Here is a 16,292-nt window from a genome sequence, read left to right as displayed (position 1 = left end):
AACACAGTATACCACAACTGTTACACATTCTCAGTTCGGGTGCAAAGACACAAAGACAATGTTCTAGTTTATGTTTGATGCACCACCTTGCCGGGATGAAAAATGTTGAAAAATCATTCCATGTGCCAACATAAGTTTCTTCAACCGGTCGACCCCCTTCGCGCGTTTCACACAGAATGAACTACACACTCAGCATAACAACGCCTCCCGCCAACTTCTTCGACACGAACAGCTGGCTTCGCGATATGTCCGATTGCCGTGCCTTCTTGTCTGTGTATAATGTTTCCAAATTCTGTTTTGTTAAATCTATCAAAAACCGAAATAACATCCAATCTTACATTTATATGTGTATAATTTAAAAATAAAATAAAACTTTTGATTTTTATGAAGCAGTCCTGACGCTTTCTATACACTTCCGAATGTCACGGCGCGAAAGACGAAATTTATACGAGAAATGCTGTATATGAAAGGGAAAATCAACCGAAAATACTTCTGATATATATTTTGTGATGTTAGAAAAGCTTTTGTTGTTGTAGTTGATCACGACATGCAGTTGTATACCTTTTAATTAGATCCACGTGTATAATCCAAAACGTAAACACTGCCACTTTTTGCATGTTTTAAATTCGTTATCAATGAAAATTGCAACAAATCACGGCTTGCCAGGTGTCATTCGATCGAAAAGTGCAAGAGAAAGGCATCTGGGGGTGTCGCTTTAGTAAGCGGTATTATGATATACAAATAATCACGAAAAAACGAGACTGGAAGCGATGAAAGTGAACTACCATTCCGCTGCCATTTTCATCGGCACGGAGTATTTTCATTGGTTGGATTAGACACCGCCTCCAGGTCAAGGTCGGGTTCCCCCAGCTGTCAACATGGCGTCTGTTAGGAACGCTGCCTCCACTTTGGAGCGCTTTTCTAGATTATTCAGACATGATTTGGGAAATGTTATTGGAGTTATTCACGTGCAGGCACTACCAGGTAATTGTTCCTCAGAATCTTTCATATTATAGTTAACATTTTCTTCGTATTGTTCTTAATTTTGCAGAAACGATGTTTGGCCATAATCATAATGTGTGACACATCATATATATATAATATTTTGTTCCGACAAAGTTTGTGTCTTGATCAGGAAGCGAGAGAGACAGAGACAGAGAAAAAGAGAGTTATTATGCTGTCATTCAGTTTAAAATCTAGGGTATGTCAGTTTCCCATGGAAAGTAAAACCTGCGTTGTTGGCAAGAGGGTGGTGAGTCTATAAATGAATAATGGCAGGGCTGGTTGATTGCTGCTGGTGGGGTGTACTATATGGATTATTAGATCCACCTCTTGCAAGTTTTATGGAATGGAGCTGAGCTGTTGCATGCATACTTGCTGGCTGTTCTGTCAGTATCTCTTTTCTCCCTTGCACATGTAGATACACAGAGGACATTTTCTCCTTTAATTGATTGACCATTGATGGTTCAGCTTCTAATGTTAATTTAGATGACAGTCACACACAGAGGGCCCCAAAGGGGGGGTATCATCACGATCACGGGAAGGGAAATTTTAGCTTTCACGATCACAGTTACCTTGATTTTTGTTTTCACGATCACAAACACCTTGACGAATAGAGGATCATAGAGTGATACAGCTGTGAAAAATGTACGTTGAAAATAAAATGCTTTGAAATAATGCCCATCACGATCATGAAAACAAATGACGATCATGATCACAAGACTTGATTTTTTTGTCATCACGGATCACGGGCAAAATCCCATCACGATCACAGAAATTGAAATTTCGGCAATCACGGTCACAGAAAGGTAAAAAAACGCCAATCACGATCACGATTTTAAACCCTTTGGGGCCCTCCACACAGGCAGACAGGAACAGACCAAAGACAGACACTTGTACACATGCTGACACTGTTCTTGAAACTCAAGAGACAAAAGCTGCTTGCTGACATGCATCTGTGATTATACATGATGCAGAGACTTAATATCTTGAAAAGGAAGGAGGACAAGTTGTTAAAACTAAGAGCTCCTCCTTAAATGAATTAAAGAGGCAATATATTCATCTTCTCTCTTCTAATTCTGTACAGTGAATATAAATATGTGTGAGTCTGGACACACACACACACACACACACACACACACACACACATACACACACACACCAAGGGCGGATCAATTCACTTTGGAGGGGGGGGTTACAAAATGACTGCGAAGATACAAGTTGACGGCGCCAAAGGCGCCTAAGCCTCTAGGGGGGTCCGGGGGCATGCCCCCCCGGAAATTTTTTTTATCCAAAGAAGCAAAATAGAGCTATCTGGTGCATCCTGAGCCAATAAATTACCTCTTTTTTGGGGGGGGTGGGGGGGGGTTACGGAACCCGTGTAACCCCCCCCAGATCCGCCCTTGCACACACACATACACACACACACACACACACACACACACAAACTAAGACACACACACACACATACACACACACACACACACACACACACACAAACTAAGAGCTCCTCCTTAAATGAATTAAAGAGGCAATATATTCATCTTCTCTCTTCTAATTCTGTACAGTGAATATAAATATGTGTGAGTCTGGACACACACACACACACACACACACACACACACACACACACACACACACACACACACACACACACACACACACACACACGCGCACACACACACACTCACACTCACACACACACACAGATCATCATCATCAGTCTGAATTCTCCAGTCTATTAAACTGGCCACGTTCTGTCCCTCATCAGTGTTTTTGCATCTTTGTACCACATACCCGCAAAACCTACTTTCATTTTTGGTGCATAGTTTTTACAATGGCTTTTTTGTGTTGGTAAATGAAGGCCATGAACATATTTGGCCTGGAGTGGTTGATGTGAGTTTGTTTCTGTCAGGTACTGTACAACGCACATAAATCTTTTATCTTTTAGTAGCTGTTAGTTCTTCATGTGCGTACTCATCAGATTTTTATCAGATCATGATATTCTGTGTAAGTAACTGTTAGCAATCCTTACTTTGTCAGATAGAGAACAACTGTATATTAAAAAAAAAAAAAGGCTACCAGTACCAGACCCCACCATTTTTTCTGCCCAAATGAGTGTCGGGTGTATGTTTGTCGCTCACTGCTCTTGGTCCATTCTGTATAGTTAATAATCCATCCATACCATGGCCGCTGTAATTGCCTTCTCGCCTATTGGTTGAACAAAAAGAATCAAAAACAAGAATGGCACTGGCAGGTAATTTGAACGTACATTATTGACAAAACAAAACGTTAAATTTACTAAAAAAACAAAAATTACCAACCATTCTTGTTTTTTGATTCTAAATTTTCGAACGTTGGCAGTCTATCTGTTTTTGTAATTAATTTTTGAACAAAACGAAGAAGTGCGGGAGACCAGCGGGGATGTAGCTCAGTCGGTAGCGCGCTGGATTTGTATCCAGTTGGCCGCTGTCAGCGTGAGTTCGTCCCCACATTCGGCGAGAGATTTATTTCTCAGAGTCAACTTTGTGTGCAGACTCTCCTCGCTGTCCGAACACCCCCCCGTGTGTACACGCGCAAGCACAAGACCAAGTGCGCAACAAAAAAGATCCTGTAATCCATGTCAGAGTTCGGTGGGTTATAGAAACACGAAAATACCCAGCATGCTTCCCCCGAAAACGGCGTATGACTGCCTAAATGGCGGGGTAAAAAACGGTCATACACGTAAAATTCCACTCGTGCAAAAAACACGAGTGAACGTGGGAGTTTCAGCCCACGAACACAGAAGAAGAGGGAGACCAGATATATACATAGCAGTGAATTGCAGGTACTCCATGCAGCAACAACGATGTGACCAGGATCATTGAAGATGCAACTCGTGAGGCTGCCATTTTTAAAGACCTTGGAGTTGTGAGTTTTTATGTTCAATATTTTTTATGAGTGTGAAAAGACAGATTGAGACTGGCAGCATGTACATCTATGTGGACATACACAGTTCATGCAAACACAGATGTGCAAGCAGACAAGCATTTATCTTTCTAACATAAGTATTATAACTGACACACTTTACCAACTACATTACCACCACCACCACCATGCAACCATCAGTCTCATCAACACGGCCTCAAAATGTTCATGTGTGTGTGTTTTCCTGGGTGTGGCTGTTCCTTTTTGGGGTCAGCATCTCTGTTTGGGAGAGGAAGAAAGAGAAATTACCGCTGTGCGTCTGTGTCACCGGTTTATTTTTAAACAATTCTTGAAGTAGAAATTAACAGTTCACATGTGCTGTAAATCAGGTTTTCCTGACTCACCAAACTGTTTACTTTTTCAGGATGGTGTGATAGTTGAGAACATGCATGATGTACCGTACCTGCAGGCCGATAGTGTGGGACCAGAGATCACGGCGGCCATGACGGCAGTCTGCATCCAGGTGAAGAAACTGCTGACGCCGAGTCCTGTTGGCATCCAGATTTTGGCAGGAGCCAACAAGCACGCCATGGCCGTGGCCAAAGCAGCAAGTAAGGACTCTGGTTGCATTTTGAGTTTAGGTTGATGTGAATATTATTGTAGTTAAAGTGCTTGATGCACACATGCAGGCAGGAACAAACACACACACAATGACACTCTCACACACACACACACACACAACACACACACTCCACCCTTAACCCACCAGGCGCGACCAGCCGGGATTCGAACTCACGGCTTCCGGCTTAGGAGGCCAGCGTCTTATCCACTATGCCATTGCGCCCGTTAGAATGTAAGACAGCCACACAGATAAGCTGCACGCAGACATGCAGCACCCAACCACAACCCCATAGTGACAAAACTTCTGAAGAAATAATTACGTGATTTGGAAATCAAATTATCAATGCTAATGTCAGTTCGTAGTTATCTGTGACAAATTTCATTGGACAGAAAATGAACCAAGACCAAGAAAAGTGTTTGGTTGGTTGCTGCTTTTAATGTCCCTTCAACCTTTTTGGCTATGCAGGACCGATTCATTTCATTTCCTTTCTCGGGGTGTTGCAGGTAGCTCTGTTTCCTCCTTGGGGATGAAGCTACCAGGGGAAGGGATTGTGTTGGAGGTGCGGGTAGAGGGGTAGCCCTCCCGGTGCTCCCCCTTGGACCTCCCTAGTCTAGGACCCTGGGTCTTCGCGAGGTGGCCATTGTGGCGTAATCCCTCCGGACTAGCATAACGTTTCCCTATCCCAAGACCGACCGTGCGTGGTCTATGACCACATCCTCTACGAGGTGACCCTATCAACTAGGCAGCGCAAGCCCCTAGGCGAAACACGGCGGATCTAGAGGAGAGAACCTCAATAAAAAATTTGAGCTGCCATGAAGACGGAGCATGTTGGCTGAGGACAGCGGGCAGACCTCCTGTGCCGACACCCATCTACAGGAGAAAACCAGGCATGCACGCATCAAACCCAACATGGCCAAAGCCGGGAACGTAGAAGAAGAAGAAGAAGAATTTCCTTTCTCAGTTTGCATTCTGGTCTCCATTGTTATACTACAGTCGAACCTGCCCTGGAGACTACCTGTCCATAAAGACCACCTGCCCGTTAAGACCACCCCAAAGGATCCCCGACGGTTTTTACGACTACATAAATCACCTGTCTAAAGAGACCACCTGTCTAAAGAGACCACTTTTGCTCAGTCCCTTGGGTGGTCTCTTTAGACAGGTTCGACTGTATCCACATTAAGGTCTATCACAGTAAAAAGAAGAAGATTCTAAAAAGTTATGTTTTTGTCACACTTGTTAGTATGTTGCTTCAAATCTTGTTAAAAATCTAAATCTCCTTTAACGGAAGAAGTTAAAAATCTTGTCTGGGGGAGCATCCTGGAAACCTTCTTCTCTTATTCTTCATTCATTTGCTTAAACTCCCAAGTACACTCGTGTGGGTTTTGACGGGTATGACCATTTTTACCCCGCCATTTTGGCAGTCATACACCGATTTCGGGGGATGCTTGCTTGGTATTTTCGTTTTTCTTTAACCCACCAAACTCCTACATGGATAACACTTAACAGGATCTTTTCCGTGCGCACCTGGCTTGTTGGTCTTGTGCTTGCATGTACACGCGAAGGGGGATAAGGGCCTACTAGCACTAGCAGGTCTGCACTTAAGTTGATCTGGGAGATCGGAAAAATATCCACCCTTATCCCACCAGGTGCGGCCGGGATTTGAACACTCAACCTTCCGTCTTATCCGCTAGGCCATTGCGTCCATTCCAGGAGACCAAGAAGAGAGTCCTTCCGTCTTATCCGCTAGGCCATTGCGTCTATTCCAGGAGACCAAGAAGAGAGTCCTTCCGTCTTATCCGCTAGGCCATTGCGTCCATTCCAGGAGACCAAGAAGAGAGTCCTTCCGTCTTATCCGCTAGGCCATTGCGTCTATTCCAGGAGACCAAGAAGAGAGTCCTTCCGTCTTATCCGCTAGGCCATTGCGTCTATTCCAGGAGACCAAGAAGAGAGTCCTTCCGTCTTATCCGCTAGGCCATTGCGTCTATTCCAGGAGACCAAGAAGAGAGTCCTTCCGTCTTATCCGCTAGGCCATTGCGTCTATTCCAGGAGACCAAGAAGAGAGTCCTTCCGTCTTATCCGCTAGGCCATTGCGTCCATTCCAGGAGACCAAGAAGAGAGTCCTTCCGTCTTATCCGCTAGGCCATTGCGTCCATTCCAGGAGACCAAGAAGAGAGTCCTTCCGTCTTATCCGCTAGGCCATTGCGTCCATTCCAGGAGACCAAGAAGAGAGTCCTTCCGTCTTATCCGCTAGGCCATTGCGTCTATTCCAGGAGACCAAGAAGAGAGTCCTTCCGTCTTATCCGCTAGGCCATTGCGTCTATTCCAGGAGACCAAGAAGAGAGTCCTTCCGTCTTATCCGCTAGGCCATTGCGTCTATTCCAGGAGACCAAGAAGAGAGTCCTTCCGTCTTATCCGCTAGGCCATTGCGTCCATTCCAGGAGACCAAGAAGAGAGTCCTTCCGTCTTATCCGCTAGGCCATTGCGTCTATTCCAGGAGACCAAGAAGAGAGTCCTTCCGTCTTATCCGTTAGGCCATTGCGTCTATTCCAGGAGACCAAGAAGAGAGTCCTTCCGTCTTATCCGCTAGGCCATTGCGTCTATTCCAGGAGACCAAGAAGAGAGTCCTTCCGTCTTATCCGCTAGGCCATTGCGTCTATTCCAGGAGACCAAGAAGAGAGTCCTTCCGTCTTATCCGCTAGGCCATTGCGTCCATTCCAGGAGACCAAGAAGAGAGTCAGTAGGGTCAGGGGGACAGATAAGGAAGTGTACAGTCTTATCCGCTAGGCCATTGCGTCTATTCCAGGAGACCAAGAAGAGAGTCAGTAGGGTCAGGGGGACAGATAAGGAAGTGTACAGTCTTATCCGCTAGACCATTGCGTCTATTCCAGGAGACCAAGAAGAGAGTCAGTAGGGTCAGGGGGACAGATAAGGAAGTGTACAGTCTTATCCGCTAGGCCATTGCGTCTATTCCAGGAGACCAAGAAGAGAGTCAGCAAGGTCAGGGGGACAGATAAGGAAGTGTACAGTGAGATATTGACAAGTTTTAGAGGCTTGTAGAATTGTGTTTTCTCAACTTTACTTGCATTTTTGTTGTTGCAGACCTAGAGTTCATTCGTGTGGAGGGTTTTGTATTTTCTCATGTGGCAGACGAGGGTCTGATGAATGCATGTGCTGGAGACTTGATGCGATACCGCCACAGCATTGGAGCTGACAACGTTATGGTCCTTGCTGATATCAAGAAGAAACACAGGTGAGTGCTTGCAGTTTTATTTGTTTGTGCTGCTTTTTTGAGATTTTGCGAAAAATTATCTACATTGTTGGAATACAGGTTGGTTATTATAAGATGTTTGGTGGCTTGTTGACAGACCAGCTTTTTTGTTGGTCCAAGGGGACCATATCGTCTTTTGTTTCATCTTTATCGACCAAGGCCGAAGGCCGCGGTTGATAAATATGAGACAAAAGGCGATATGCTCCCCGAGAACCAACAACAAAGTGCTGGTCTGACAACAAGCTACCAAACATAGGTTTTGTCATCATTTTGGTTGTGCAACAAAATGCACAATAACCCACAGGGAGACAAGTTTTTAGAATCCAACTCCGGGCCACAAAGCATCGTCACAGTAGCTCGAGATAACACGTCGAACTTGTCTGTGTCGTCAAACGTAGCTTGTTGACGTTTTTCTTCCAGTCTGAAAATACACAGAGCTGTGATCATAAATTATGTGTGAGTTCAGTAAGTGTTGAGCATATTTCTGTTCTTTTTAGTGTTTTATGACTTTTCGTTGTGGATTTTGCGATTACAGAGATAAGTTGCAAATTGACCATGAGTCGCCGCGGTAATTATCAACATTGATTGGGTCTTTGAGAGTGAATGCTTACAATCGTTGTCCTCGGAAACACAAATCCAAAGCCGCGATGGTTCCACACATCAAACAATCAGCCTGATTGGCTTTTACTTTGACAATCCACATTTCACCTGAAAGCTCAAACCCATTCACCACCTCGAGTTATTGCATGGGGAACATGAGATTTATTTCCCAGGTGTTTGTGAATGAAAACTCGTGAAAATGATGACAATATAAGATGTTTGGTGGCTTGTTGACAGACCAGCTTTTTTGTTGGTCCAAGGGGACCATGTCGTCTTTTGTTTCATCTTTATCGACCAAGGCCGAAGGCCGCGGTTGATAAATATGAGACAAAAGGCGATATGCTCCCCGAGAACCAACAACAAAGTGCTGGTCTGTCGACAAGCCACCAAACATCGTTTTTGTTATCATTTTGGTTGTGCAACAAAATGCACAATAACCCACAGGGAGATGAATTTTTAGAATCCAACTCCGGGCCTCAAAGCATCGTCACAGTAGCACGAGATAACACATCAAACTTGTATGTGACGTCAAACGTAGCTTGTTGACGCTTTTCTTCCAGTCTGAAAATGTACAGAGCTGCGATCATACCTGTGAATTCAGTAAGTGTTGAGCATATTTCTTTTCTTTTAAGTGTTTATGACTTTTCGTTGTGGATTTTGCGATTACAGAGATAAGTTGCAAATTGACCATGAGTCGCCGCGTTAATTATCAACATTGATTGGGTCTTTGAGAGTGAATGCTTACAATCGTTGTCCTCGGAAACACAAATCCAAAGCCACGATGGTTCCACACATCAAACAATCAGCCTGATTGGCTTTTACTTTGACAATCCACGTTTCACATGAAAGCTCAAACCCATTCACCACCTCGAGTTATTGCATGGGGAACATGAGATTTATTTACCAGGTGTTTGTGAATGAAAACTCGTGAAAATGATGACAATAATTTTTATCGTCTCTTTAGCTATTCAGATATTGCTATTCGAGACCTTGGAATACAGGTAAAAGTGTATTTTATTTTGTTTTACTCAGCGTGTTTTTGTTGTTGTCTATTTCTGTTTAAAGTTATTGTGGTTTATAGAGCAGTTATTTGTTTACCTGGGCTCAGAGTGAGAAGGCCTTGTCAATCACTTTTCTTTATCGTTCTAATTTACTCTACTATTTTAACAAGCTTCTGATTGCCAGGCCTAGATACCCTTGTTTCTGATGTGAATGAGATGCAGGCATCTTTTGGTGTATTCCTATTGTCCATAATTTTTTTAACTGGCAGAACAAAGTTTTCATAGACTCTGGATCTTGGGATGATTCTAAAATGGGAAAGAACAATATTGTGAATTAATAAAAGGCAAACCGCAAGTCAGTTAATTAAAAACCTGAGTTTTTGTTGTTGTTGAGAGAATTCTTTAACACTTTCTACCACACCTTTGTTGACCAAGTTTTTTTTAGCCGAGACCAGCTGTGCTGCAGCAGGTCACTCAGAATTGTTGTAACTGTGTAGAAACTGTGCATCAACACGATGGAATGCAGGCGTTAGATGGACGTTGCAGGAAGCGACTGAAGCTAACAGTTTGAGCAGATAGAGCCATATGAGTGGGTACGGATATATCCGTACCTGGGAGACAATGAGTTAATGTTGATAATGCTATTGTTGTGTACACACATTTTACTCTCAAAACCTGAATTCTTATTTTGCAGAGATGTTGGTTTGCTTATGCTATCTCACGTGGAATTTACTCAATGTGTTCTTGCAGTGCTCATGCGATCACGGCGGATGTGGACATTGTGGAAACAGCTCAAGCAGCCAAGTTCTTCCTGGCTGATGGAGTGATTGTTACTGGCCCAGCAACAGGCCAGATTGCTAGCACAAAAGAGGTGAAAGGTAAATGTTTTGGAAAGTGGCATATGGCTGCCTAAATGGCGAGGTAAAAATGGTCATACTCATAACAACTTGTGCAAAAATCATGAGTTTACATGGGAGTTTCAGCCCATGAATGCAGAAAAAGAAGTAACAGCAATAGAAACAACCATTGAGAAATGAAACACCAGTAAACACCACTAAACTGGTGTCCTAATCAAGTGTTGTGTTGCAAGTAACTTGGACAATTTAAAACCGGTAAGTAACTTAAAAAAGAACACCCGGGGTGGTGTGCACAAGAAAGTTACAAACTGAGTGTGAGCCAGCAGGGGGGTTGGATCGAGTGAAATCTCAAACAAACCTCAATTTCAAGCAGTCTGACCTAGCATCTGGCTCCCACCGGATAGGTAACTTTTTCGTGCACACCTGCCCAGAACTTCCTTTGAAACTTACTATCCGGCTGTCAAGTGACAAGTACCCAGCAACAAGGTTAAAAACTACATGTATTGATCAAGATACTGCATTAGATTGTATTATTAATGGTCATCATACACACACTGCTCCAAAATTTGCATCAGGAACTAGGCTTCTATAACTTGCAATGCAGCTACAACAAGTGAAGTGGTTGAAAGAGGCAGTAATTATGCAAATAATATTGGTGGACTTTTACTTTTTTTTTAAGTCATAAAAAAACTATACAATGGGACCTGCTCATGAAAAATGGGCATGCTGGTTAGGTGTAGACTGAATGTGATCGTGAAGAAATGTTTATACAGTAAAACCCCCTTTTAAGACCTTTGACAATTCGAGAGAATCAGGTCGTTAAAAGGAGGGAGTCTTAAAATGGGGGTAAATTTACAGAGGTTATGAAAAGAAAGTCTGAGAAAACACAGTCTTAAAAGGGGGTTCTACTGTAGTGTATATGTCATGCATTCCTCTATGCAGTTATGTTGCGACAATATTTTACCTACACAAACACACACACTCTCCCTCTTTTCCTCCATCTTTTTCTCACTCCTTCCCTCCCCCTCTCTGTCTATGTCTGTCTCTCTCTCTCTCTCTCTCTCTCACACACACACACACACACAATCTTAAAACAGCTCATTGGTTAATTAATCAACTTTGATTGTTGCAGCTGTACTTCAAAACACACAGATGCCAGTTCTGGTGGGGTCGGGCGTGACAGCCGAGAACTATGACCAGTACAGGGCAGCTCACGCCGTGATTGTGGGTTCTGCTCTGAAGGAGGGTGGCCACTGGACAAACCGACTGGACGAACGGCGAGTCAAACAGTTCATGGAAAGGGTCAAAGAAGTCCGGAAAAAACATGTTGATGCGACCATGATCATATGATAATGTTTGAAAACAGATTTTTATGATCAACAAATGCTACTTGAGTAGGATTTTTTCCCAGTATATTTTTCACCTAGATGATCTGCTTGCATTAAAATGTGATGGGTAAGGAAATCATTGAGTGGACAGAAATTGTGAAAAGATCATGCGGAAATATAAAAATCCCTGTGATTTGAATGTTCAGTGTTTTCAATATTACCCATATTTATGCAGAACTTGTTCACGCTATGCATTTTATTGATGTACAAGTGGTATGGTATGGTCTCCTTGCAAACAAGTGACGGATCAAGTAATTAGATTTGATTACAATTGATAGGAAACTGTGATTTAAACCGTGTGGATACTGTGTGTTCAGTGTTACCAATGTTTACATGTAAATGTACACAGGAGTTAACAATGTGTTGGGCTAAAGCATGAAGTTGAAAGTATTTTTTTTACTGGTGCATTTGTGAGTGTGTGTGTGTGTATGAAATAGAGAGAGGATGATGACATTCTAATTTAATGTCCACCGTGCGAGCAGGGGCTAATGAGCAACTTGCTTTGTTGAGACCTTTGCAAGAGAAATATCGAGCTTGCCGTCTTCGGTTTATAGGGACTGGAGGAAGGGAAGCAACTCAATGATCCCCATACAAAAATGCCCTGCCATGGATGCAGTATTATTCCCCTTGCTATGCATTTCGCCGCCATGTCCAACACTTTACGTCTTCTTGACCTGTTGTCAGAACACACCTGTGATTTTTCACCTTTCATGATGTGTTTGTGTTTTTGAAGTTGTCATTGTTATCATGCATTTAGCTGTGATTTGTTGAAATGATACAAAATAATTATTGCACTTACCGTAAAATCCCTAGCAAACGCCCAGTATCTAGCAAACGCCCACCTCCCCACTTTTGGCCAAAAGTTGTGCAGAGGGGTCAATACCTAGCAAAAGCCCACCCCGGTTTAAAGAAAACAAGTTTTAGGACAGTCGGTCTCCTATGTCTACGATTGGTGCACACTGTTCGATGGTTCTCCTTTTTTTTGGGGGGGGGGGGGGGGGGGGGGGGAATTAAATTACGTCATGTCCCAAGGTGAAGTCGTTCAGTGACGTTTTTTAATGAGTGTTTAACACTTCTCTATGTTCAGCCATGCGGGAGCACAAATCCTTTACAGTGACATACGCTCATACAAACTAAAAGCCTTTCAATATCTTGAAAACAAAGCTGCAGACAATGTTTCGGTATGTGCCCGCGAGTTTTCTTCCAGAAGAAGCTGAGAGTGGAGACGATGATGTTGACTTCGAAGGACTATAATGAGCCCACGATCATCAACCCTACCAGATCTCCAAACAAGAGAAGAAACTGTGTTTGTGCTGACGTTAGTCCGAGAATGAGAAGAATCAAGGTCACTTGTGTTCTTTTTTTTCTTCTTTTTTTCTAGCACAGATTTATTTGTGTAAACAAACGGTTGGTTGTATCACTTTATTTCTCTCGTGAAAATGTGATAACACGTTGTCTTGCAAAGGGGTGGATACCTAGCAAACGCCCACCCCCTACTTTTACCCGAAATCTGTGCGGAAGGGGGGAGGGTGTTTGCTTGGGATTTTACGGTATTTTCAAATAACCACAAGTGTGTTGAGAAAGCCATTTTCTTGTATTATGATATATTCACGTTTTCTAAAGGAGCATATTTTGCTATAAATGCATACTATCACAGGAGTAGATTATTTGTACACTGGCCATTTGTTTAAAGGGATGTAAGCTAGTCCTGATATTTGTGTGCATTTATATATATGTATACACGCTAAAAGTGATGTTTGCTAGAAAATGGTATTGTGGCATTATTCACTGGCACTGATAGCTCACTGATTCCAACTATGTATATGTTATTATATCCGCTTCACAATATAATTCTTAAAATTGAACTGGTGTCTTGTTTTTTGTTTATTTAGTTTTGTTTTGTCTTTTTTAAAATTTTACATACAAATATGCCATTGTGGTTTTGGACACAGACACAAGCATGAAAACTATCCCGTCGCGATATAACCTTGAACGGTTGAAAACGACGTTAAACACCAAATAAAGAAAGAAATAAAAACTATCCAACAGGCAATACACGACAGTTATGTGAAAGGCATAATTGCATATAAACACTCTTTTTCTCTTTCTGTTCTTTTACCTTAAATATTCCCGTGTGGATGCATGTATACGGACAAACGTGGGAAAGGACAACGTCTCTCCTCCCCATCCACACATATGTACGGACAGGCATTCAAGCAGGCTCTTGTACTCTCTCGCTCTTTCCAAGGGCATACAATCACGCAGACAGAAAAACAAGCACGTATACTGTAACCTTGTTTGACAGGCTGTAACGGGATGCCTATACAAATTACCACCGATCGGACAAATGATATGAACGGTGGACATAATTACCTTTTCCAGCATATAAAGTTGAACTAAAATGGATTGCGTTTTACCGCTTTTGTTAGCGTGCGAAAGTTGTTGCAATAATATTTTGGCCAAGTATATATACAAGCTTTCTTTCTCTCCATATCTCTCTCTATTACCACAACACCCACACCCTCCATCCAGCACTGATGCGATAAGTTTTGATGTCATCACCGACGTGTGCGCCACACAACACCAAAGTAATCAGGCCCAGTCTCCATTTGTGGTATTCCGTCGTGATGAGTTGGGCGTAACAAGAGAAGACAAAAGACGAGAGATAAGATCGAGAAAAAGCAATCTAATTTCCCCGGAAACGATCCCAGCAAAATATCAGAGGTCTGAATGCGATGGCCGATCAGCTTACATTTTTTAAAGAGGCAGCGAAGAAGAATGCGATGTTTGTATTGTAGAATTGGTGGGAGCGTGAAATAATGCAAAAATGGAGTGAATCCTGAGATCGTAGAATTTGTTTTGGTTCAACATTTCATTTTTTAGCTCCTGACAAAAGACATGTAGCCTGACTTGAGAAACCACTTGCTGTTTGTATCAAATGTGTGTGTGGGTTTGTTTGTTTGTGTTTGTGCGTTTTGTTACTGTGCATTTCTTCAGAAAACAAAAACGTATTCACAACCTCATTTAACAAATGGAGCAGCTTATGTCAGTCGCACAAAGAAAGGTTGATTGTCAGTCTGCTGGCATCATCATTGATTTTTTCCCTTCCTGTGCCATACCCGCTGGCTTCGTTTTACAGTGATACAACAATTGTTCTTACATTTTTAGAGTCATATCTGAATTTAACCGTCTGTGTAAAAGCCATTTCCTGAAGATAATTATCTTGATAATGTTGTGTTCGTGCAGAATGTATGGTTGATGGGCAGATGGGAATTGCTGAGAACTTGAGATATGAATTTCGGATGTCGATGAAATATTGATTGCAGAAAGAAGACAGTTAGATACAGACAGGCAGACAATCAGACGGACAGACAGACAGACATACACTCTTCAAAAAAAGTTAAGGATCTGTTGAAAAAACGGATCTAATTATAAACAAATTGCCAAAAAATTAAACATCGACATAATAATTAAAAGATTAATGTGTTTGAATTAACAAATGAACAATGAGTCTTGACCTAGAATTTTGTTTGGCAGGCAGAGTTATTTCCCTTTGTGGGACTTCTCAAAAGCTTCTGCATTTTGGAAGAAAAAGGGTGTTTTTTTTTATAGCCCCATGAAATTTGCGGAACGCATGCCAGGGCAAAAGGTTGTGATGCACGTGCTACAACAGGGTCCTGGCTATGAACATCGCTCACCAGCTTGTGTTTAAAGGTTGACACGCTGACACAATTATGCACAGTAGCAACATGCCCCCACGAAGAAAACTGAGCGATTTGGATAGAGGAAGGGCAATAGGATGGCTACAAGACGGTGTTGCTGCCAGGCAAGTGGCCCAGAGGCTTGTAGTGGCTCCCTCTGTCATCATCAGAGATTCCACGCAACTGGAAGAGTGCAGGAGCGACAACGTTCTGGTCGGCCCAGAGTCACCACACAAAGAGAGGATCGCTTCATTCAGACGGGCAGTCCATGCAACAAAGAATGGCTACGGCAAACAACATTAGGCAACGCCTGCAAGCTACCACAAATGGTCAGACGATCCGAAACCGCTTACACAACTTTGGCTTGCGTGCAAGGCGTCCAGTCCGAGGAACTGACTGCTAATCACCGAGCAGCTCGCCGAGCCTGGTGCACTCAACATGTGAGGTGGCAACGTCAGCAGTGGGCTCAGGTGTTGTTTACAGATGAGTCCCGCTTTTGCTTGGAACCTGCTGATGGTCGCATCCGAGTGTGGAGGCGTCGCGGAGAGCGCTTCGCAGAAGGCGCTGTTCTGGAACGACAGCGTTTTGGCGGAGGCTCTGTGATGGTCTGGGGAGGGATCAGCACACGTCTAAGGACACCTCTGTACCATGTAGTGGGCAACTTGACCGGTGTCCGCTACCAGAATGAGATCCTGCAACCCCTGGTCGTTCCAGCCTTCCGGCCAAGCGATCGGCCCTCGTGCGATTCTTCAGGATGACAACGCACCTCCCCATCGCTCTACAGCTGTAAACACCTTCATTCAGCAGGCCAGGGTCAACAGGATGCTGTGGCCAGCCAACAGCCCGGACCTGAACCCCATAGACCACATGTGGGACGAGCTTTGTCGTCGGGTACAGCAACATCACCCTCCTCCTGCCAATCTGGGTCAACTGCTGCAATGGCTCCAGC

At 43.2% G+C, this 16,292-nt stretch overlaps 1 protein-coding gene across 1 annotated transcript; it reads left to right on the top strand.

Annotated features, from left to right (window-relative positions):
• The first annotated feature begins 864 nt into the window (after positions 1–864).
• LOC138963178 (uncharacterized protein F13E9.13, mitochondrial-like) lies at positions 865–13,507 on the top strand. The gene is made up of 6 exons (XM_070335219.1): positions 865–984; positions 3,827–3,909; positions 4,331–4,517; positions 7,628–7,778; positions 10,148–10,275; positions 11,387–13,507. The coding sequence occupies exons 1-6, from the start codon at positions 879–881 to the stop codon at positions 11,602–11,604; spliced, it is 873 nt and encodes a 290-aa protein (XP_070191320.1). The 5' UTR covers positions 865–878; the 3' UTR covers positions 11,605–13,507.
• Positions 13,508–16,292: the final 2,785 nt, after the last annotated feature.

Source organism: Littorina saxatilis, linkage group LG1 (genome assembly GCF_037325665.1).
Source record: "Littorina saxatilis isolate snail1 linkage group LG1, US_GU_Lsax_2.0, whole genome shotgun sequence".
Taxonomy (NCBI): Eukaryota; Metazoa; Mollusca; class Gastropoda; order Littorinimorpha; family Littorinidae; genus Littorina; species Littorina saxatilis.
This window is presented reverse-complemented; position numbering and strand designations above follow the sequence as displayed.